Source organism: Aythya fuligula, chromosome 30 (genome assembly GCF_009819795.1).
Source record: "Aythya fuligula isolate bAytFul2 chromosome 30, bAytFul2.pri, whole genome shotgun sequence".
Taxonomy (NCBI): domain Eukaryota; kingdom Metazoa; phylum Chordata; class Aves; order Anseriformes; family Anatidae; genus Aythya; species Aythya fuligula.
Window position 1 is genome coordinate 1,456,935 of NC_045588.1, and position 22,562 is coordinate 1,479,496.

Genomic DNA, 22,562 nt, shown 5'->3' on the forward strand with positions numbered 1-22,562 from the left:
GACCATATTCATGGTGTGTATCTGGCTGTGTGATATCGCGGGGCCCATCAACAAAGCCCGCAAGGAACCGAGCTCCTGCAAGGGCTTGGCTCCTTCGAATGGCATCAGCTTGCCTTCACCAGAAGCTGAATTAACACATCTGCTGTGTTCGCATCCTGGGCTGCACAAAGCTGACCACAAAAGCCTGTTTTTTTCCTCCAAAACGAAGGTGTCTCCTCTTCATCAATGAGAAAGTGGAATTGGCAAAACAAGGAAGTGAAACATTTCCAAGAGGAATAACCCCCGTGGAAGCATTCTGCAGAACTAGTTGTTTTTAAAACCCTGGGGTTCCCTCCCTCCGCAGGGGGGATTGCCCCAGTCAGTCGAAGGCTCCTGAAACTTTTATTTCTAGGGCTTGTCACAGCAGCAGAGGCAGGCACACTTTCTCCAGACCTTCATGTCACATTGCAACCTGGCAAGTTCTGATGCGGCAGAACTCAGATTATTCCTCTGAGTTATTTTCATTTTCTTGTGGGGTATGTGGGTCTAAAATCCAGAGCACTACTGAGCCCATGCAGGGGTTGGGGATGGAGCAAAGAATGGGACAAGGGCACTGCAATCCCCAAAAGCCACAGCTCCTCAGGAGAGCCTTTTAGAAAGAGCACTTAGTAAATCAGGGACCAGGAGCTGCAATGCGAGGCCCCAGGAGATGAAAAAGAGAAAGAACGGGGAGGAAGGAACCCATGGGGACAGGAGAGGCTACAGGATCTGGAGCTGGTTGATGTGGAGAGAAAGCAGCTGCAGGGAAGCTCCCAGGACCATAAAGAGCTCAGGGCACCTCCCTGTGCCTCCCATTCTGGTATTTTACGTATTACTGACGTGGGTGATCATTAAACTACCGAGTTGGTGTCACAGCAGACCTCAGCCAGCTTTACTGCTGTAATTAAAAAAAAAAAAAAAAAAAACAACAAACAAGACACCCGTGAGGATTTAATCACGATTTTATTCTGCAAACCCAGCATTTTCAATTCTAAAATTCAAAAAAACAAAACAAAAGGTGGTGCTGCCTCTCAGGGAATGTACAGCTTCCTGCAGTCTTCGACCTAAACCAAAAACAGTACGGAGAGAGCAGAACTAAGCAAATCTACAGAACAAGACAGCGGAGCGCACGCCTGCTCACAGGGCAGAGAAGCTGGGTCCCTGCCCTTGAACGAAAGTGGAACGCTGCTTCCAGCTGCACACAGTAAGACAGGAAGAGGAAGAAAAAAAAATACAAAACCAAAACCAGGGGTTATAACAAGGGCGTGGGACAATCACCTTCACACAAACATTCACAGTTACTCTTGCTGCGGCTCAGTGGCTGCTGGCAAAGCCTCTTCCTCCCCCCCTTCCTCTTCTTCCTCCTGCTCGCTGCATGCAGCCGGAGCTGCCTTGCTCACGTTTTCCTCTCCCTTCTCCTCCTCCTCCTCCTCTTTAGCTGCCCAGCCCTCAGTTTTATTCTCTGCTGCTGGCTCCTGGGGAGTTTCTGGAACCGAAGGCGGCTCCTCTGAGTCTGCCTCGGCTGCTGCTTCTGAAGGCGCCGCAGCCTCGTTTGTGTCCTCCGCTGCCTCCTCTGCTTCGAGCTGGTCGTCATCTTGCAGAAACGGGGGCATCAGCAGCTGTCTGGGGTGCTGATCCTGCTCCCCCACGTGTTTCAGGAACTCCTCTGATTTTGACAGCTCTTCGGAAGGCCCTTCCATCTCTTCCGCTGTTGGAGCCGCATCCGTAGCTTCACCTGTGTCCCCAGCTCCTCCCTCCTGGGCCTGGGCAGCCTCCGTAGCAGTGTTTTCGTTTGCTCCTTCCCCACCGCCATCTCCGCCTTCCAAGGCTTCTCCTTCGTCCACATCCTGGTCGGCGATTTCGTCTGTGAAGGGATCTTCACCCTGGGGGAGAGAGAGGGGAAGAGAGAAGAGTCATCGGGCTGCAGTGAGGCGGAGGCGACCTCAGCTGTGAAACGCAGAGGTTCGCAACCGAGCGGAAAACGGCAGCTGCTCAATCGTGGAAATCCAGCGCGTCAAGCCCCAGAGCCACTAAGCTTCCAGCAAGAGAAGCGCCCTGGGAGGGTGCTCAGATCCTGCGTCTTGGAGGAGTGGGAGGAACGTGCGAATCTCCCTCCTGCGCGGCATGCTGCTGAGCGTGTGGGTGCCGGGGCTGGGTCCTATGCTAAGAACCGCGTGTGCTGCAGCACCCGGGAGAGCGAGCCGGGGCATCTGCTCTGCTCTTAGCTGGGAGGAACTTGGCTCAACGAGACGATTTTAAAAAAAAGAAAAAAGCAATTCCTCAACCTCTGTCCGGTCCCAGCTCGGTGGGACGGCACGGGACTCCCACACGGTGGGAGAGGAGTGGGAAGGAAGATCAGCGACTTGTGGCCTTCCTCTCGCCCTTCGCTGGAGATCAAGGAGTCCAGCTGCCCAGAGCCACGGCGCTAACCTTGACCTCACGTGCACACAACCCTGACAATCCCCCGAGCACGGCTCTTGCTCTTTTCCCCGCTACGAGGAGCCCGAGCGCCTCAGGGTAGGGTTTATTTTATTTTTGACCTCGTTACCTTTATTCAGGCCGACATCAGATCCTAGCACTGCTCCCACCGGGGCAGGGACCATTTTGTTTGGCTCTCTGCTTGTGTTTCAGGGTTAGGTGTGGGTGAGCACTGTACGGTCAGTGGGTGCTGTGCCCTAGCGCTGGCCCTGCCGGAGAGTAGGGCCACACTGTGCCACAATCCGGGACAAACCGTGCTTCTAAACTCCCTCTCCCTTCCTCACAGGTCACCAAGGTATGCGGAGGGCTGGCCTGCAACAGACGAAATGTGAAGGGAGGCGGGCAGCATGCCAGCAGCAGAAACCTCGCCTGAAATCTGATCGACCGGGACAAAGAGTTTGCTCAACTCCCCCCGCCGTGGCTGTGGTGGAAGCTGGGAGAGTGACCTCTCCGGCTCCAACACAGCGCCTGCAACATCCCGAAAAGCGGAGGCACGCCGGTAGAGGCTGGCCTGGTAAAGCCAGGCCTGTCCCCACTCGCTACGTCCCAGCGCCTCTCGGGTTCTCTGCCTCACGGACCGGATCGATCAGAGGTTCAGACCAGATTGGCTGCCTCCACACGAGCAGATCCATGCAGGTGGAGGAAAAACGCAACGGTAAATCTTCCCTGGCTGAGGTTCAGCCAGCTGGTCTCACCTACCGAGGTTCTGGAGGACATGGGGGGGGAAAACTTCAGGCTATACCTTGCGATCTGGACCCAAGTCCGTTATCGCTGGTAAAAGCTACGGGGGGATATGAAGTCCACTAGTGGTGGAGACTGTCACGGCCTCCCTTGGGAAGGGTGAGGCACCCAGCATCCCTCAGAGGAGGAATCGTTAGGCCCGCGTTCAAGAAACCAGCTCTTGATGCTGAGAGTCTTGTGTCAATTATCGCCCTGTCTCCGGCCTTCCTTTCTCGGGGAAGGTTGCCGAGAATGTTTTGGCGAGGCAGCTCGGGCATTACCTGGAATCCTCAGATTTCCTCCACCCCTTTCAGTCTGGTTTTGCACCTGGGAATGGTACGGAGACCGTGCTGGGATGGGTCGAAGATCTCCTCCTGCCGATGGACAAAGGTCAGGCGCCCGTGCTGATTCATTTAGATCTGCCGGCAGCCTTTGATACCGTTGATCATGAGGAGTTGTTGACGTGCCTGCGGACCCTGGCAGGGGTAGACGGAGTTGCACTTGAGTGGTTCCGTTCTTTCCTCTGAGAGATCCCAGAGGGTAGCACCGGGCAAACGCTCGTCTGCCCCGAGGGCTCTCTCGGGTGGGGTACCGCAGGGTTTTTATGTCACCCTCCTGTTCAACGTGTATGAGAGGCCGTTAGGGGAGGCGGCCTCATCACTTGGCTGCAGCGCCACCGTACGCTGGCAACTCTCAGCTCAAAGTCTCTTTCACTGGACCCAGAGGGTGGAGTCGCAGTTTTGCTAGAGTCTAGCAGAGACTGGGCATGATGAGAGCTAGCTGGCAGAGGCTCGATCCGGGGAAGGCCAAAGTGATGCCGGTGGGACAGGGGAAACATCTGCTCCCCCCGTGTGGGGGGGGGGGAAGGAGGCCACCCGCGCTGCCGGCCAGCTTTGCGGACAGGGCTCCTGTCAGATCCTGGGCTGCTCCTGGGCTCCCAGGGAGCAGCAGTAGGCGAAAGCACTTCGTTTCGTCTTCGCGGGGCCACGAGGTTGCGACCTTTCCTCTCGGATGCGGGCCTCGCCCGTAACCCCCGCCACCTCCAGACCGCGTTGCTGCCAACGCGCTCCACACTGGGGGGGGCTCTGGGGGCAGCCCACGGCCGCCCACGCGCTCCCCCCAAGGCTCTGCAGGCTGCACTGGCTTCCGGCTTCTTTCTGCAATTCCAAGTGCTGCTCTGGACCTAGCGAGCCCTACCTGGCACCGGCCCTGCCCTCTCCTCGCACTCCAGCTTGGCTCTGAAGATGGGCCGGGGGACGCTCTGCCACTTCCCAGCTCGCACCTCATGGGAAGAGGAGGGGGGGGCTACAGCCAGGCTGTTTCAGCTCACAGGAACTCGGCTCCGTCACTCGGTTGAGCTGCCGGGAGCGTTGCAGAGCCCAGCTCCTTACACAGGGCAAAATTTGCCCCAGTGCAGCAAGGGGACAACGGGTGGCACAGGAGCCGACCACCTCCAACTCCAGCCCAGCCTGGACCCAAGCAGTACTGCCTGACTCACGCACGCTGCACCAGGGGGAGCTTGGTCCCCAGGCCACTGCTCGAGGGGTGGCTTTAGCACACTGGAGTTCCTTTTTTCTTTTTTTTTTTTCCTCTCCTATTTTTGTCTCCTTATGTTTCTGTTTGGACGGTTTCGTAACTGCTCTACAAGCGCCTGGGAATGACAGTAGGTACAGTCTGCAAGTTAAAAAACACGAGAGGTTGTAAACCGCCTACAGAGAAAAAAAGAAACCAGACCCAAGGATTTAGACTAGAGGCAAAGAGGCAGCGGAGTGGCATCTACGCTCCTCCCCATCGCGTGTAACAGGGTGTCCTGTGACCAACATGCAGCACACACAGCGATGCGCGGCTCCAGCGCTCGGGACCACCGCGGTGCCTGTCCCCCACTGCTCCGGGACCTCCGCACCAGCTGGTGACTCTCTCACCCACTCACCTTGAGGTACTTCTCCAGCATCTTGACGATGTGTTTGTTATTCAGGACACTCTTGGCAACATGCAAGCTGGTCTTCTTGAACTGTTCCGCAGCCATCTGAAAAGGAACCCAACATTAGCCTCACTGGGTCGGTCCTGAGGGGGAAGGAAGAGTTCCAAAGAGGATTTTGGCTCAAGATACCAAATTCCTTCCTCCTCGGCAGGGCTTGGAAAACCCGACCTCAAAATCCAGCTTCTCAGAGAGCATCACAAGGAGCAGGTAGAGGGGAGCACCTGCACCTCTTCTGCTGCCACAAGCCCTGGAGAAGAACGTGCACCAACTGGAACTTCACCCCAAATTTTACTCATCCTGAGCACAAGGAGTCCATGCACATGTCAAACATTTAACACTGAGAAGACAAAAACTACCCCAGGGATGTGTGGATCTGACCAAAGCTTGCTGCCTCCATCTGCGCTCGCATCGAGAGACAGCAGCAACCCCCAGGGCTTTTCAGCAGCAAAGGCAGCTCCACAACCACCCCGTAGAGAGGAATTCCTGTGTCAAACCCCCTGGGAGCTGCTTTTCAGCGCAGTGTGCCCATGCCTTGGCAGGCCACAAGCCCCAGAACATCTTCCAGAGAGGGTGGTTTGTTTTGCTAAGCTTCTAACACCTTCTCCCGAGACACAACGCAGCTACACATGGGACAGGCAGGATCTGTACTTATCCTACAGAGTGAAAAATAAAAGCTGCTTCCTGCTTTTCACAAGCACTGCACTTCCACTGCCTCTCTTCAGCCTAACTCACCCGATTTCTAAAGCCCCTCCACAGCCTGGGCCAATTCAGACACCGACCATCTCCTATCCAAATTTCTTACGTGCCCCCAAAGGGGACTTTAAGTCAGAATTTTAGCAAAATGAGAGAGAAGGAACATTTAGTCTGCACATTTATACAGTATGCCCGGACTTCAGTTAGTCCAACACCAAGGAGACAAAAAGAAAAGGCTACTGGCTATCTCAAAAAGCTGCAGTTCGGGGCCTGTCTGGATTGTCTGAACCCCAGGCACCAGTTTTGGCTCAGAGTATCTTCTCCCACGGCAGCCTCACTTCCCGCTGGTTGCGCAAAGTCACGGACGTGCCCTGGTAACCCCCCAGTGCAGGAGAAGAGGCCAGCTCTCAGAAATAAAGGCAGGGCTGCAGAAAAACCTGCCGAGACCAACCATGACCAGGTCTGGTTGCTTACCCTGCGGTTCCGGTTGTGATCCGCAGATCGCAGGTGCCTCTGGAGGAGGTGGTTCTGTGCAGGAATTAACATGTCGCAGGCCATGCAGTGAGCCGCCTCGATCTTCTTGAAGAAGTGTTCCTGGCCAATACCTGCAGCAACAAGGAGAAGTTAGCCCCAACTCGTAAGGAAGAAGTTGTTCTGGGAACACCATGACCTTTCTACCTGCTCTCCCCAGGCCAGGGCCAACGTGCTAGTTCAGCACCCGTCCTCCCTCCCATTTCTGCCTTCCCTCTGGGGACAAAAATCACACCCACAAGGCACGGACTGGGGTTATTCTGCTCTAAAACGGATGGCACTGATGCAGTACTCACGTGGAGGAGGAGAGATTGTGCTAACAGCCCAAGGTACGAAGCAGTTCACTTACCTGAGCAAAGTGAGGCACCAAACCCTGGTTTCTTCAGTGCTGCTGGAAGCCAGCCGGCCTCCCCATGCGCATTTAACAGCACAACGGCCAGCTCAAGCCTCCCCCAGCCTTGGCATCACTCCTCTATACTTTTACCCAGGTTTTCTGCCTGAACGCCCATTTTGTAGCCTACCTGTGGCTTAAATAAGCCGCATTCCCCACTCCTGGACTCAGCACAAATACCAGCTCTGTACACTGGGGACGGGTTGCACTGGTCAGGCTGCGTGGATTTTTTTTCTCAGCGTGCTTTTTGCCCTCAACAGATCAACTTCGCTGCTTCCTCTTAATGTGAGGAGCAAATGCAGGCCCCAGCAGCATTAACAGCCACAAAGGTAACAAGCCTTTGGAGTTTTTCCCCCCACTTAGAGCTTCGTGAATCTGTCGCCTGTGAAACTGCAGAAGGACAGATCCCCACTAAAGTGACATCCCACGAAGTGAGCAACAAGGCATCCAGACCCTGACCCACAGCAGCACAAAGGACAGAACCCCTCTGGAAGTAATGTTTATCAGACTGCAACCCTGGTAAGCTGCAGCAGTCCTCAAAATCAGCAGCAAGCCCACAAGGTTCTGGTTACTTTGGCAGGCTGGGGTAAACGGGAGGTTCGGTGGTGATTTCACCTCTTGGCAGACACCGCTCTGCCACCAGCTGTGGCCACACCACTGTGTGCTACCAGTGAGCCCCGTGTTTTTGGGATTCCCCTCCTCTTCCCTGCCACGGGACAGACTCTTACCCTTAAAAGGATCTGGCTTCTGCTTCGTGCTCTCTTTCTCAGTCAGCTCCTGGCGACGCTTCTCAATTTTTTTATTCCTATTGACGATGTATTCCTAGAGAGAGGAAGGGGAAGGAGCTCACTGTCCTCCACAACACACTGAGACACCAAGGCCCTCCAAAGGGAATCAAGGCCCCTGTGGTCTTCCTCCTGGCCTTGTCATAGCTGGTGAATTAAGAAGACGAGGCAGGCGTTTTCCCGTCCCCATCCCTTCCAGCAAAGAAAGATGCACCCTAGAGCCCAGCTCGGTGACCCCTATCAGGTTCTGACCTTACAGTCCCCAGGGGAGATGGCAACGACCCTCAACAGACCCCAAAAAGCAAAAAGAAAACAAAATACCCTAGTCCTTCCCCAGCTCTAGCTGTGCAGGGGGCAAAGAATTTCTGGAGCATTTATTTCTGGCCTTTCTGTTTAAATTCACAGAGCCAACTTCCCCTCCCAGCACGCCAACCCATGAGAAGCTGCACCACACTAAATGAAGTCATCGAGTGATGTGTTGACGAGTGGTGATGTGAGCCAGCCAGGCAGGGGGCTGAATGTTAGTGATTTCGTAACCCCTTTCACTCCCAGACAAGCCTGGAAATCCCAAATAACCCAGCAGTGATGCAGAGAAGACACAGAAGAGACGCGCCAGCACTGGGCTGTGCACGTACCTGCAGGAACTCGACTGTTTTGTCTGGGAGCTTGGTGCCAATGTACCGCAAGGTCTCTTTGTGGAACTTGCTCTGTAGGTGTTTTTGGATCTCCTCTTCCTCAAAACTGCGGAACTTACACACAGAACAGGCGAACTGGATCCTGAACAGAGCAATTGCATGCAAGTGAGCTGAACATTTAATGGGAACATCAAGATCACAGCTGCTACTGCCCCAACTGTACTTTTCTCTTTTTCCCCCCCCCCCCCCCCCCAAAATGCCACACCACAGTTTTACTCTGTGGCAGTTCTTTGTGATCACTGTGTAACCCCCACTGAACAAAGAGCATCTACTTCTCTCCCAAAACAGGTCGTTACACCACAGGAGAGGATGCAAAACCCCACACAAGTTTAAAAACAGGTGGACAAACTCAAACCGCAGGAGATTAAACAGATATAAAAATACTCTCCCTAGTTTGGGACAGCCCTGAGATACAGAACCACAGGTGCCACCTTAAGCTGTCTTTTGGTGATTTATGGCATTACTGTCATAGCAAGGCTGCTTATATAGCCACTTAATACTCCCTTCTGAATTTGTAACTCTACACTGAGCTATGTATCAAACAGCATGGTATTCCCATCTTAGAGCAGTCCTAAGACATGCATAAGGGGGAAAAAAACCACAAAACTGCTGGAATCAGAATGCAGAGCCCCAAAACGTGATTCCCCAGACAGGCTTCCTGCAGAGGAAGGTCCCAGGCAAATATTACAATGTGTGATTGTTCACAGAAATGCTGGGAACAGACTAGGCTATCACTTTTCCTACCTGTCCATGGCACGGTCACGCATCCTATCTCTTCGCCGCTGCTTCTCCCTCTTCTTTTTCACCTCTTCATCATCATCTTCGCAGCCATCTCCAGATGCTAGGGGGAAGGAAAAAATAAGAATAAAAATCTCAGAGTTGCTGTGTAAGAGCTCACGGTTTACTGGCTGAGGTATTTCAGGACCAAATTCCTGAAGCTGAGAGTAAAGAGGAAGCGAAGAAGGAACTTCTGGCCTGCCTCCAGCAGTTGCCGTAAAACCCAAACCCAGCTCCCTCAAATTCCCAGAGCAACTTGAGTCTTGGGAGGCAGCGACAGGACGTGCCCTTACTGGAAAGGGCAGTCACAAACAGTCATTTAATTCCACAGCACCACAGAGGCATGCTGCCAAGACACCTCTCTGACTCACTTTTTGGGAGAGAATTTTTTCTCCCTGTATTCTCATTTTTCCCCCAACCACCTGTTTCTCACAAGGCTGAAAAGCTACTTAAAAAGGTTAAGCAACAGAAGCACAGATGTTAGTAGTGCTAACATCGCGGCTCTGCTTCCTTAGAACAGTTTCAGACTTGTTATGCCTTCCCAATAATCTCGAGAGTTGTCAGGAAAACAGCCGAGACAGAGAGATTCAGCTGACCTAATCTTGGCAATATTTTAGGGGAGAAAGCTACAAGCACTGGGTCAGAGGTCTATCAGCCCCACGGGACAACGCCTTCAGGTGAAAGAAGCACAGAGACCAGTCCTAGTCAGGATGCAGTCAGCAGTGGGAGGCTTGAGCAAGAACTTTAACACCCAGCCACGCTTCTTTCAATCCCAAGCATAACCCAGAAGCGCCAACATCACTCATTGAGGCTTCTGCAAGTCACCATAACGCAGAAAGCACAGCATGTTTGGGGCTGACGTGTCTTTACCAAAAAGGACAATCCAACATCAGCAGAAGCAGTTTCAGCTCCTTTGGAGCATGTGGGTTTTAAAATTGCCACCCTGATATCCTGCCATGTATCCCTGTATATCCTGGCAGGAGCTGCATCAGCTTTTGATGGAAAAAAAATAAAAATCAAACTCTAGGCAGTGCCTGAAGGCGAGGCAGGCAGCAAGGTGGAGCGTGTCCAGCTCACACGCTGGGGGAGCCACTCTACCTTCCTCTGCGAAGTCACCACAACTCCCATTCTCCTGGAAAACAGAAAGAGAAAAGGAGGCCGCTGTCATGTGCTGCCATCTGGAGGTGTCGTTGTCCACCCAGCCACCGGCAGAACTGGTGAAGGACGAGGAGATTTCACCCCCCTGCTGACGCAGGGACGGAGTGCCGACGTTCACAACCACCACCCCCAAATTGTCAGCTGGCACAGGTGGCTACACATCACTGGGGATTATCACTCCTGGCCATCAAAATGTAAATATTCCACGCCTGAGTCACTGTCTGAGGAGTGCCTTGCAAGCCATACCCCCCCCCCCCCCCCCAAACCTGGCAAAGGAGTAAAGGAAACTACCACTAATTGGGACTTCCGCCTAACGAGCCTCGCAGGTAGAGCCAGAAGCATTAGGACATGAGGATTAGGATCTCAACCTCCCCACTCCAGGGCTCTCAGCACCTTGGCACAGGCACCTCAACACAGATCACTCTGCCAGTAATCCTTGCTGAAGGGCATGGGAAACGAGGAGGAACGAGTACTTTTGGAATGTATGGGCTCAGAACGCTGCTTCTAGGTGATTTTAACAACTCTGCCTTCAGTACAGTCAAAAAGCCAAATGGTTGGAGTGGGTAAATGTTCCCATGGCTGCCACAAAGACTTAAAAAAAAAAAAAATAAATAAATAAACAAACTACTTACACCTTTGTCAGCTTCATCTCCTGATTTTTCCTCTCCTTCACCCTCATCTGCTGCATGCAAGAAAAATCATTTAGCTGGTGTTGGGAAATCTTCTTTCCCATTACATGCTGCAAGAGGCTACTTAGTAAGCCACCGAGTACTGCAGTAATGGCTCAGAACCCCAGCAAGGATAGCTAACTGCTCACTGGTTTCTCCTTGCCTCTCAGTCTGTGCTGCAAACGCTGTCCTTACACCCCCAAAGCCTACCTGGGGCATTAGCTTTTGGTCTAGGCCACAAAGCCTGTGCACAAGGTGGAACTTGCAAGCACGTAATGACAATACCCACGCTAGTGACTAAAGAACATGGCAGCTTTGAAATGTAATCATTCAGCTGAAAAGATTATTCATCTTTCAGCTGAAAATAATCATCTTTCAACTGAAAAGATAAAATGCTTAAGAACATGTGGGGAAAATGAGCAATGCTTGGCTCGTACCGTTCTCGGTGTCATCACCCTCGCTGTCAGTCTTTGCCTGTTTGCTGTCTGGCTCGTCTCCGCTTTGAGACTGTTTCCGCTTGCGTCCTCCTTCGCTGTCCGATCGCCCTCCTGACCGGTTTCGGAAACCTCTCCTCTTGGGCTACAGGTGGAAGCAAATAACCAGATCAGCCAGCCCCACGCCCCAAAAGTTCAATTATTCCACCCATCTGCTGCAGGCCCTAGAACAGTCAAGCCCAGATGACCCCACATACTTTTATCCAGCTACAAAAGGATTTGCTGGCGGACTTAAAGCCAGGTTGAACAAATCCATTAAGGGTCCCCACCACCCTCCTGAAGGGATTCAGGACGGGGAAGCTGCCCTGTTTGGGACACCTGAGATTACTCAGCAGGGGAATGGACCTGAGCTCCTCCAGAAGGCTCAGCTCCACAGACCGACGGCCAAGCCGACCTCCCGAGGCAGGAAAGCAAGCTGCCTGGGCTCTCACAGCAAAACCCAGGATGGCAACGACTTACCGTGAGCGTGTTCATGTGCCAGGGCACCGCACCCATCCTGTCTCTGTTTCGCTGCCGCCCCATTCCGTAGGGCACGTTACCGTACCGTCCCATTCCCATGCCTGACATCCCCATCATGCCATAGTCATAGTCTCCATAGTCCCCGTAGTCTCCATAGTCACCGTAATCCCCATAATCCCCATAGTCACCGTAATCTCCATAATCTCCATAGTCCCCATAGTCCCCATAGTCGGGGACCAGGGCTTGGGAGAAGAGAGAGGGGAGCCTGTTGGGGCCGGCGCCCCCCATCCCACGCCCACCCATGTAGTTCAACTCATTCCAGCGAGCGGAGAGGCGCTCCGAGCTCGAGGAGGGCATGAAGTGGTCGGAGCGGTTGAAAGTGTTGAGGCGCCCCCGGTTCTGCACACGGTTTTGGCTCCGTCCTCGGATGAGGCCGTAGTTGTTGCCCCGGTTGCGAGACTGATCCCTGCGGCCGTCGAACTGGCTCCCGAAGGAATCGCCGCGATCGGTGCCAACCTCACCGTAGTCGTAGCCGGACCGGTACATGTCGCGGTCGTTCATGGAGGACCTTGAGTCGTACGATTCAAAAGACTCGAATCTGAAGGAGCTGCACGGTGAGGAGAGAGCCGTCAGCAGCAGGAATAAAACTGTGTATCATACAGAGTTTGCATCTGTTTGTATCAAAACCCAAGTGTTCTCAACTAAAAAACACTTTTAAAATCTTGATCCCTTTCTGTACCCACCACCTTTTCTTTAACCTTAGGAAAATTAGTATCAAAACGCTGTGTTTTTGGCACAAGCATCCGAACAGGAACTTGAATCTATGATTCTATGATCTGAACAGAAACCCTTTGGAGTGGTCACAACCTCACCAGTTTTATGGCAGAACACCAAACCTCTCCAAGCTTGGCTTTCCCAGCTGAAAAGCAGATCCCAAAAGCCTCCCCACTGCAGCCTGCATGAAGTAAAAGCAAAAAACGCTGCTTCCCAAAAGCAGGGTCAGTGATTCAGACCCGAAAGAGAACATCCTGCCTGCTAGAATATCTCAGCCGGAAGAAAAGGGGAACATCAAAACAACCAGCCACCGGCACGGACAAAAGCACAGACTCTGGCCTGAGAGGGAAACCCTGTAAGAAGCAACAAAAACCTAACTCTGGTATAAAAAAAAAAAAAAAAAAAAAAAAAAAGCAAACTGCAGCAGGGTTTTGTCCGACACAGATCACAGATGTATCTTTAATACCATGGAAAACCCGAAAGGAAACCAAGCAGCCCCTTAAGGCAAAAACTCAGAGCTGTTCCCCCATGTGTGGAATTTACTCAGATAAGCCCCTCAGCTGTCCAAAGTAACATCAAACGGCAAAAAAAGAGGTGAAGCTTCGCTGATTCAGCAGCTCTTGCCAGGATCTGCGTTATCATTTGAGCGGTAACACGAGCACTGAAATGAAATGACTCTCCAGGCTGGCATGGTTTAACCCAGTGGAAAGAAAAGCTCACTGGGCAGCCGTGAGGGAAGACAGATATAGATGAAAAGGTGCTTCTAGCTTTTTAAGTTTCTTGAAATCAAAAAGCTTTCTGCAAGATCTGTTAACCAAATCCACCACAGAGGTCGCTTTTAGTGCCTGATATATACATCAGGTTTGATACTCTTAATATTTAATGTATTAAAAATATTTTTATATATAAAGGGGTGTGCACATGCACACACACATCAGGACTGGTTAAAAAATAAGCGATTAATCTTGTTCACCCTGAAACAAACACCGAATCACGCTGTGCAACCAGAACAGCTTAACCTGATGTCGCAGTGATTTGAGGCCACTCTTTTACCGTTAAAAAATGAGAAGAAATTGAGCAGTCACCTCTCCTGGTCTTCCATTCCTTCCCCCGTGCCGCCGCTGCCCTCCTTCGACAGCATATCCAAGCGCTGGTTTATTTTGGCTATGATGGAATCCGAGTTCTCATTCGCCACGCTCTCGCTGCTGTACGAAGCGACGGGCATGGCAGAGCCGACATCAGCATTCATGCTCATCTCCGAGGTTTTGGGAGTTTCCCAAGTGCTGGAGGTAGCGGCAGCGGCGTAGTTGTACGTGGCTACCGTGTTTGCGGCAGTGGTTTGGGTGTTGTAGTAGTCATAGCCTTCGTAGCCTGGCAGAAAGGTGAAAAAAATCAGCATTAATGCAGGGTCATACAGCCAAGGGAGTCAGGGAGAAGAGCTGAGATGCTAACGGACCCTACTGGGCAAGGCTGTGGCTGAGCTTTGCTCCTTTAAAGGAAATCTGGCTTCTTCAAGCGAGAAATATCAGAGGTTTCTCAATGCTAAAAGCTACCAGATCTCCTTTGGGCACGTCTAACCAAGGAAACGGAGCGCTGCTGGTTCCGTTTGTGATTTAGGAATGAGCTCAGTGGATGCTGTGGGACTTTGTCAGCCTGAGGCAGCTACACCACAGTCCCAAAACCCGAAGAGGACCAGAGCACCGCACACCCAGCAAACAAAGAACCGCAGGGATGGAAAAAATCGATCAGGAAAAAAAAAAAAAAAAAAAAAAAAAAAAAAAAGATAAAGGAATCAGAGCAGTGAAGAGCACAAAGCCAGCCACCACAGGAAAAAGCACCCTAAGGCCAGAGGTCGCCCCATGGGACGTGCTGGGGTTCCCGACAGCACCAGTCACCCCCCGCTCGCCACCTCCTGAGCCCTGAGCTAAGAGCAAGCTTCCTCCAACAGCTCTGCAGTCGCCGCTTCTGACCTGGCGCCCCCTTGGCTATGTCAGTCCTAGGGCTCTCGTAATGCGACTGCCAAGTCTGCCAGGAAGATCCCTCATAATTCTCCTTGGCTGCCATGCCTACAATAAAATTGACAACGGTTAAGGCTGACGGCGTGCTGCTGCCTCGCTCTTTCCTTGTGCTCCCCCCCAACTGCCTGGCTTTTGGTCATAGGGGGGATTGTGAGCCCGCTGGAGCAGGGACTGCCCTCGGGCCTTGGCTGGGGCTCCTGGGCTTCCCAGAAAGAGAAACAATGGAAGAAAAACTTTTTCAGCAATGGAAGTTTTTCAGCAATGATTTGGGCTGGGAGGTTGGAGTCGACAGCCCTGCTGTGCAGTATTTGATTTTACCACTTATTTGCTCCTCGCGGGGTATTTCACAGAAGTATCTTGGGCTTTTGCTTTCCCTGGGGAAGGCATGAACAGCTCAGAACAGCCAATCCAAATTTGGGCCAATTAATTAAACACTGCTCTGAGGGAAAACACTTCCTAGCAAAATGCAAATCATGTTTAATTCAGGAGGCGGTAGCCTGAGTGCAGACACCATCGAGATGCCAGAACTTCAAGGGCAAGCCTCGGATTTTGAGGGGGGAAAAAAATAATAAAAAGTGGTATTACTGAGATCAGAGGTAACACGTCTGCCTGTTTGAGATCAAAAGAGAAACGGAGACATGAAACAAATTTGTTATCTGCAAGGCAATTTGCCTGCTTTAAGAAAGAGATGGCTCTCCATCATCAGGATGGAGAGTCTCCTCCGCAAAATAAAAAGCCACACGTGATCGTGGCGAAGAAATCAACGGGGGCTCCTCACGGGAACCAAACGGCCCCGAGCCCATTTTCCCTTCACTAGAGGAAAAGTCCTGCACTCTTCAGGAGCGGGGAAAGCAGCTCCATGTGGCGCAACCGACTCGAGACCAAGCAGGGCACCGAGGAGCTGTGCACGTACCTTGCCAACTTGTCGCGTTCGTCGCGTATGTACCTGAGAGAGAAAAGAGACGGGGTCAGCTCCGAAAGCCCTTCAGCAGCTACAAGGTGAGGGACACAGCAAACGTAACGCTGGTAAAAATTGCTTTTCAGAATGGGTGAGGAAGAAGCTGGGACTTCCAGCAGCTACTTATGAGAATGAAATGGAAAACAGACACTTTTTTTTTTTTTTTAATATTTGCACTTGAAAACACTCAAATGACCCCAAAAAACAACCCATGCTCAAGTAAAACACCTGGGGTGCCTCCGCAGAGTTCACACGGCAGCATTTTGGTGCTGAGGCACCGTTTGGGGGCACACAGCAGACCACAACTGCCTGCAATTCCTTTTCCTCCCCAAGCTCCAAGCTGGCGGCAGGGCTGCCCCCACTCCGCTCCCCCCGAGCCGTCACCACTCCAAAACCCGACCACGCTTTTGGCCTTGGGAGTTTTGGTTTTGGAACACGCTCAGCAGAACACACCAGAAATTTACCTTGGGTGTTGCTGGCCCCCGTACTCCAGGTGCCATAACCTGCAAGAAAAAACAAAACAGAGCTATCAGAAGGTTCAGGTGCTTTCTCCAGCCGTCCCCCGCAGTTACCACTGTTCCACTTTCTTCCCTTAATTGCTCCAAAATCAAGGATGTTTTTAATTACACCCGCACTTGTGCTTTTACCAGCGGGAAAATGTGCCCAAAGCCTGACTGAAACTGTATTTGCAATTAATTCTGTTTGAAAACATCTCGTTGACCCTTGGGTCGATGATACACTGAGAATTAAGGAAAATGACAAAAACCAAATGAACCACAAACAGGCGGAGTTTTAGAAGAGAAATCTGCTCTGAAAGGTGCTCGGTGCAGCCACAGCGTGAGGCTACGTGAGAGCTTCATCTGCCCAAGACCTGACCCTGCTCACCACGATCTACAGAACGCGTGCCCCTTCTAAAGGCTTTTTTGGGCTGTTGGAGCAGTGGAATTCCTCGAAGCTCGGGAGAAGGGGAGTGTAAAGCACCGCAACGGTGGCAGAAATGAGTGCTGCTGTATTTAAACCATCACAGAAACCACCAGGTGGCGAGCACATAGGGAGCAAATGCAAACGACCACGTTTTCTAAGGGGAATCTCGGCACTGATGGGTTTCCTTCCATGCTTTTGGAGGCCGAGCTGTGCCCTGCTCAGTTTTGGGGCAGCTAGGTCACAATTCGTTCCTCCATCCTCCTACACGAATGGCCTGCCGAGCACACGCAGACAAAAGCAGGAGAAACAAAGCCAGTGTGGGGAGGCTGCGAGGTTTTTCGATGAAGCCTCGGCTCTGCTGTGCCTGCGGTGCACAGGAAACGGAGGCTGCTTGGCCCGAAACGCACCAAAAATGGTTTCACTTCTTTCTCTGCTGAAACGCAGGCTCCTTGTGGGCTGCACCCGTGGGTTATAAAGAAAAAAGCTGCCCAGTTTTGGGTGACATCTGTGTCCTGTGGCGGCTGTTCACAAAGGTATTGCCATGGGAGCGATGCTCTTTCAAGGATAAAGGGATCTGGGTTAAGCAGGGACCTCAATGCTTCCCATCCAGTCTTTGACAGCAGTTAAGAACACGGTAATTAAGCGGTCACCATCTAATTCCAAAACCAACACTTCCCAAAGAAAAAGCCCCACATAAAGTGTTTGGGTATCAGCGACTCGATACCAACATCTGCATCCCTCCCCTGCTGCACATAAATATTCCTGTTTGAGGGAAGATTCCAGCTCCTAGACAGCTCACTAGTTTCAAGAAACCCCAAAAAAGAGCAAAATTCCTTCTCCAGAGAAACTTCAGTGCCATTTATTCAGATTGAGTTGTTGAAAGGGAAAAAACAACGCTTGCAGAGGATGATCCAGCTGCCCCATTCACAGCGCCTCCCTTAAGAAGTGGTGGACTGCATCCTAAAAGCGTGGTTTGCTGAAGAGTGGCAAGTAAAAACACATGCAGAACGGGCACCACTGGTGAGTTCTTTCTAAAACGCCGCTGTGGAGCCACCAAAAAGCGCTCCCTGTGGACGTGCATGTTTTTGAAGGTGAGCAGAGTAAGCAGAGCGTGATTTCGCAAGAAAAGGACCAGGGTATGGGGCTACATAGGTCCCAGAGCTGCAAAAAATGACCGGACGTGGGGTCTGCATGACCTTAAAAGGGACCCAGAACAACTGAGGAACCAATCAGGCGCTAAACTTCCACTGGCACAACTTCCTTTCTCCTTCCATCTCTGTCTGCATCGTTTTGAAGCTTGAGGAGACACCAAAAACTGGTGGAGGCAGGGAAACGGAACCCAGCAGGCCACTGCTAGGCACCAGAAGGAAGAAGGCATCTTTTTACAAGCAAGGCTTCAGGCAGTGGCCGAAAACTCCTCGAAGTGGCAGCATCCTGCCAGCAATCTCAGTGTTTCGGGGCTCACCCGCTGTCTTCTGACCATCTCCATGTTTCGGGGCTCACCTGCCCCCTTCCACCCCACTTCACGCCGCTGATCTCTGCGTTTTGGGGCTCACCTGCTGCCTTCTGACCATCTCCACGTCACCTGCCACCTTCTGCCCCACACTCCACATTTCGGGGCTCGCCCGCTGCCTCTACCCCCCATTTCACGCAGGCTGCTGTAGGGCACGAAGCACCGTGGCGTGTCCCAGCCCAATGCCACCCCAAATACCGGAGCGCGATGCCCCCACGCCTTTGGCTGTTTGTGTGGGTGTCCCCCCATCCACGTCGGTGACTGGGGGGGGGGGGGGGGGGGCGCTGAGCACAGCCACACCGAGAGGCCCCCCCCCAAAAAACACGGGACTGGCTGGATGCCCCTGGTGGGGTGGGGGGTAAAAGGAAAGGGTAAAAAGGGGGGGAGGAGGAAAGGAGGAAATAGGGTACAAGTGGTAGGGTAAAAAGAGGGGGTATGAGGGGAAGGGCAGACGGATGGGGGCAAAAAGGGGGAGGGCAAGAGGGGGAGGGGGGCAAGAGGGGGCTGGTTTAAGGGGGGGGGAAGGGGATACCGGGCGCCAGGGGCAGGGGGCGGGGCCGCGCGGCCGCCATTTTGTGGCGTCTTCAGAAATGGCCCGGCTCCATTTCCGCCAACCGGACAGGAACCGAGGGGACGACCGGGAAAAGGAGAGGATGAGGGGTAGCACCAGACACCCCCCCCCGCCGTCATGTCCCTCCCCCTCCCCACCCCCCCCAGGCCTCTCCCTCCCCCCTCGGCCGCCCCCACCTCCCGGCGCCTCACAGCTGCGCCCGCCAATCAGCGGGCTCCCTCCGCTGAACGACGCGCCGCTCGGCCAATAGGCTGCGGCGCCCCCTCACGGGAGGCGGGCCCAACATCTCCCTGCCCCGAAGCGGCCGCTGAAGCCGCCGCCAAACGCCCGAGCCCGGCCGGGGAGGCGGCGGGACGGCCGGGGAGGCGCCGCGGGCCGGCCCCGGCCCCGCACTTACCGCCGTAGCCCTGCTCCATGGCGGCCGCCCTCCGCCCGCGGCACCGCTCCGCCGCCCGGGCGCTCAGTGCGCAGCCGCGCGGCGCCCGCCGCCCATTGGGCCCCGCCGGCCCCTTCGGCCCGCCCACGAAGCGCTGCTATTGGCCGCCATCCGCGTCGGCCGCTATTGGCTGAGCTCGCCCCGAGGCGCGGCCCGGACGCCGATCCCATTGGACCGCGCGGCCCGACACTCGCCGGGGCCCCCGCGATCCGATTCGTGGAGGAGCCTCCTGCGGTCCCGCCCCTTCGGCCCTCCTGTGGTCACGCCTCTCCGCTGTCAATCACAGCCGGACCCGATTCTGAGTGGGCAGCGGCGCGGGGCGCATGGTGGGGGCCGGAGCAGAGCGGTCGCCATGGAGACGGGGCCTGGTCCCGCTCTGCGAGCCTGACCCCCGGCCCCTGACCTCTTCTTGACCTTTACCAGTGACCCCGGCCCCAAATGAGACCCCCCAAGGCGTCCCCATTGACTCCCCAGTCAGTAGGATTGTAAAGTACGAATGTTTATTCAGCGCAGGGCAGAGCGGGGGATAGTCCCACCAAAGACGTGCGCACCCGACGTGGCAACTTGCCTTGCTTATCTGCAGCAAAGAGTTACGTAGGCCTGAAGTTTCACAACGCGCCCGTACCTATTCATAGCCTGTCCCCGCTTCGTCTTAAAATGAGTCCCAAGCAGTCATTGCTGGAAACTTCTCCCATCTGCGCTTGCGCAGTGTGTCTTGGTGGTGGTCGTCGGGGGTTGTGGGGATGAAGGTTGGTGACTCTTCCTCGTCACTGCTCCTTGACCTCTTGTCTCTGCGCAGACTCAGTTGCTCCTTGGCTCTTGTCCATCCGCAGTGTAATAAACAATAAATGTTTGTTCATTGTCTTTTGTATTATAAAAACAAGGAGTTCTGTTTGAGGAACGGGAGTTGTGAAAACTCCCTGCTGAAGTAAGGAGCTGTATAATGCTTTGCTAGACACTATGAAAATTCTTTTGCTTAATGTAACAAAATAGAGAACCCCCTCCCCTTCTCTCCTTCTGCATCTCAGTAGCCTCTTTTGTTAAAAAACCACTGCTGCAAAGCTCATGTAACCATCTCCTGATAAGTTGTTAAACTAGTGTATCAACATCTTGCCTTCCTGTCTCACGCTGGGCCAACATGACCAAATAAAGAAAGAAGTTGAACCACAACGCTGAGGAAGACTACGGCCTTCATCTTCACGACCACCAGAGGGACAGAGACGACCCCCTAGCAACAGCGCGCGCAGTCGCAGAATACACCAGGATGTGCTGCGTAATCCTGAAATCACCAAGATATAAAAAGGGACCGTGGGGGGGGATGAGGTGCGCGCCGTTGGTGGAGCCGAGACTCCCCGGCCGCCCAGCGCTGTTTTGCTTGCTGTTGCTTACTCAATAAATTCCTTTCTATTATTAATGCAATGCTCTCTGAAAATTAATTAAGGGGGCAACTTATAACAAATTTGGTGCCGTGACTCGGAATTGCCACTTGATCACCCTCAATTCTAATTAAGACTTGGAAAGAGACTTTTTTTAACACCACTATGGGGAAGGCCCCTCTGTTGTTTTGCTTACCACAGAAACGGCTATTCGAACTGCGCAGAAAGGATGGATGCATGCCAGCCGTGTGAAAGGACCAGTCCGGGAAGGTAAATGGGAGGCAGCTCCAGGCCCTGACGACTTGAAGCTGACACTAAGACGGACTCGATAAGTATTGTATATTATCTGTGTATCGTGGGAAGGGGAGGAGGCCCTGTTTCGAAGGCTCCCTGGTAGGTTCCCCTGAAGCACACTGCTGCTGCCAAGAAGAACCGATACCTTGTAGTTCGCTGCAACCGAACTGACAAGCGAGGCAGAGAAGTGAAAACGGTGGGGGACTGAGGGGCCGACAATTTAGATGGGCTCCGACCACCTCCTACGATACATGGGAGTCAGTATCATCGTTTTGGTCAGCTATGGGTCTGCGCATCCCCACCAGCCTTTTAAATGGAGCTTAATCAGATGGGAGGATCAATTCATCATCCAGCAAACAACGACAGCGGGTGCTCCCAGTTTCCGCATCACATTATGTGACCTGGTGTCAGTGCAGCCATGCTTTAACCAATCAGGATTTCATTTCTGCCCAAGTTCTAACCCAGGAAAGGGGTACTGTAATTACCCGAACGTGTATTGTTGTGCATACTGGGGGTCTGAAACCATTGCTACGGACTGGACACTCGGGGCTGGTCGGAATACATTCTTACAAGTGGATATGGGCCGCAAGATTGTAATTGACAAGTGGATCCCCATTACAGGTGGCAAGGGCATGGTATAGGGTATACAGGAACCTTCCACGGAAATAAAGAAATTTGCAAGGTTCTATATATAAATATAACAAACTTGGACGATACTAGCTGGGTACTAGGAAAATGTCAGATTTTACGAACACGGAACAGATAGGGGAGGAGTCATACTAATAAAAAGGAGGATGCTGATAGGCCCCAGGCAGTAGGACCAAATGAGGTATTGTCAGAAAATGTCCAGGGAATCCAGCCTGTGGAAAATACTACAGTGCCAACCCTCGGCAGCCCTACAAGCTCAGGTAAAGCTGAGAATGATAACATAGTTGAGAATAACATATGGGGGGGTCATGAATGCCAGCTACCAATTATTAAACAAAACAAGCCCAAATGTAACAAAACACTGTTGATTATGCTTTAGTATAAGGCCTTCATATTATGATGCTATTGGGGATCCTGGGGAGCCCACCCGCACAAAGAACAGCCCTCTACATTGCAGTTGGGGAAAAGACATAAGGGTAATACTAACACGAGTCACTGGAGGTGGTAGGTGTGTGGGCACGGTTCCTAGTGGGAAGTGTCACCTATGTAATACCATGGAGAACGGAAAACAATCAACCGAGTGGCTAATCCCAGCCAACAATGCTAGGTGGGTTTGTTCGTGAGTGGGCGTAACTCTTTGTCTATCACTAAAACTCTTTAATGCGTCTCGTGATTTTTGTATACAGGTGATAATTATACCAAGGATTCTATACCACCCTGAGGATTGTATGTATACCCAGCACACAGTGGCAAGTTATCATCTGGAAAGACGGGAACCATTCACGGCTCTAACTTTGGCCACCCTAATAATCCTGGGAGGAGCTGGAGTGGGGACCAGGGTAGCCTCATTGGTTAAACAAAATCAAGAATTTACTTCCTTACGCGTTGCTGTGGACGAGGACCTGACCCAAATTGAACAATCCATCTCGGCCCTGGAAAATCTATCAGGTCACTTTCAGAGGTAGTGTTACAAAATCGTAGGGGATTAGATTTGGTATTTTTCAACAGGACGGGCTGTTTGCAGCCCTGAAAGAGGAATGCTGTGTATGCTGATCACACTGGAGTGGTAAGAGATACAATGGCAAGACCCAGGGAAGGGTTGGAAAAAAGGAAACAGGAGAATGAAGCCCAACAGAGCTGGTACGAATCTTGGTTTACTTATTCATCTTGGCTTACTACTTTATTATCAACAATAGCAGGAC

General features: G+C 52.6%; 1 protein-coding gene across 7 annotated transcripts; it reads right to left on the reverse strand.

Annotated features, from left to right (window-relative positions):
- Positions 1–962: 962 nt before the first annotated feature.
- AKAP8 (A-kinase anchoring protein 8) lies at positions 963–19,066 on the reverse strand. Of its 7 annotated transcripts, none has more exons than XR_004254265.1 (16): positions 19,004–19,066; positions 16,063–16,101; positions 15,554–15,586; positions 14,593–14,688; positions 13,708–13,993; positions 11,849–12,455; positions 11,333–11,474; positions 10,860–10,909; positions 10,168–10,201; positions 9,037–9,133; positions 8,233–8,374; positions 7,541–7,634; positions 6,365–6,495; positions 5,147–5,242; positions 3,498–3,692; positions 1,845–1,901 (listed from the first exon to the last, which is right to left on the reverse strand). XR_004254265.1 is itself a non-coding variant. In XM_032204978.1 (15 exons), the coding sequence occupies exons 1-15, from the start codon at positions 19,020–19,022 to the stop codon at positions 1,317–1,319; spliced, it is 2,448 nt and encodes an 815-aa protein (XP_032060869.1). In that variant the 5' UTR covers positions 19,023–19,066; the 3' UTR covers positions 963–1,316. The 7 variants fall into 7 exon arrangements, 5 of the variants coding, with proteins under 5 accessions (XP_032060869.1, XP_032060868.1, XP_032060872.1 ...); XR_004254266.1 differs by lacking the exon at positions 1,845–1,901 and adding an exon at positions 1,910–2,808; XM_032204978.1 differs by lacking the exon at positions 3,498–3,692 and having other exon boundaries at positions 963–1,901; positions 10,860–10,906.
- Between the last annotated feature and the right edge of the window lie 3,496 nt (positions 19,067–22,562).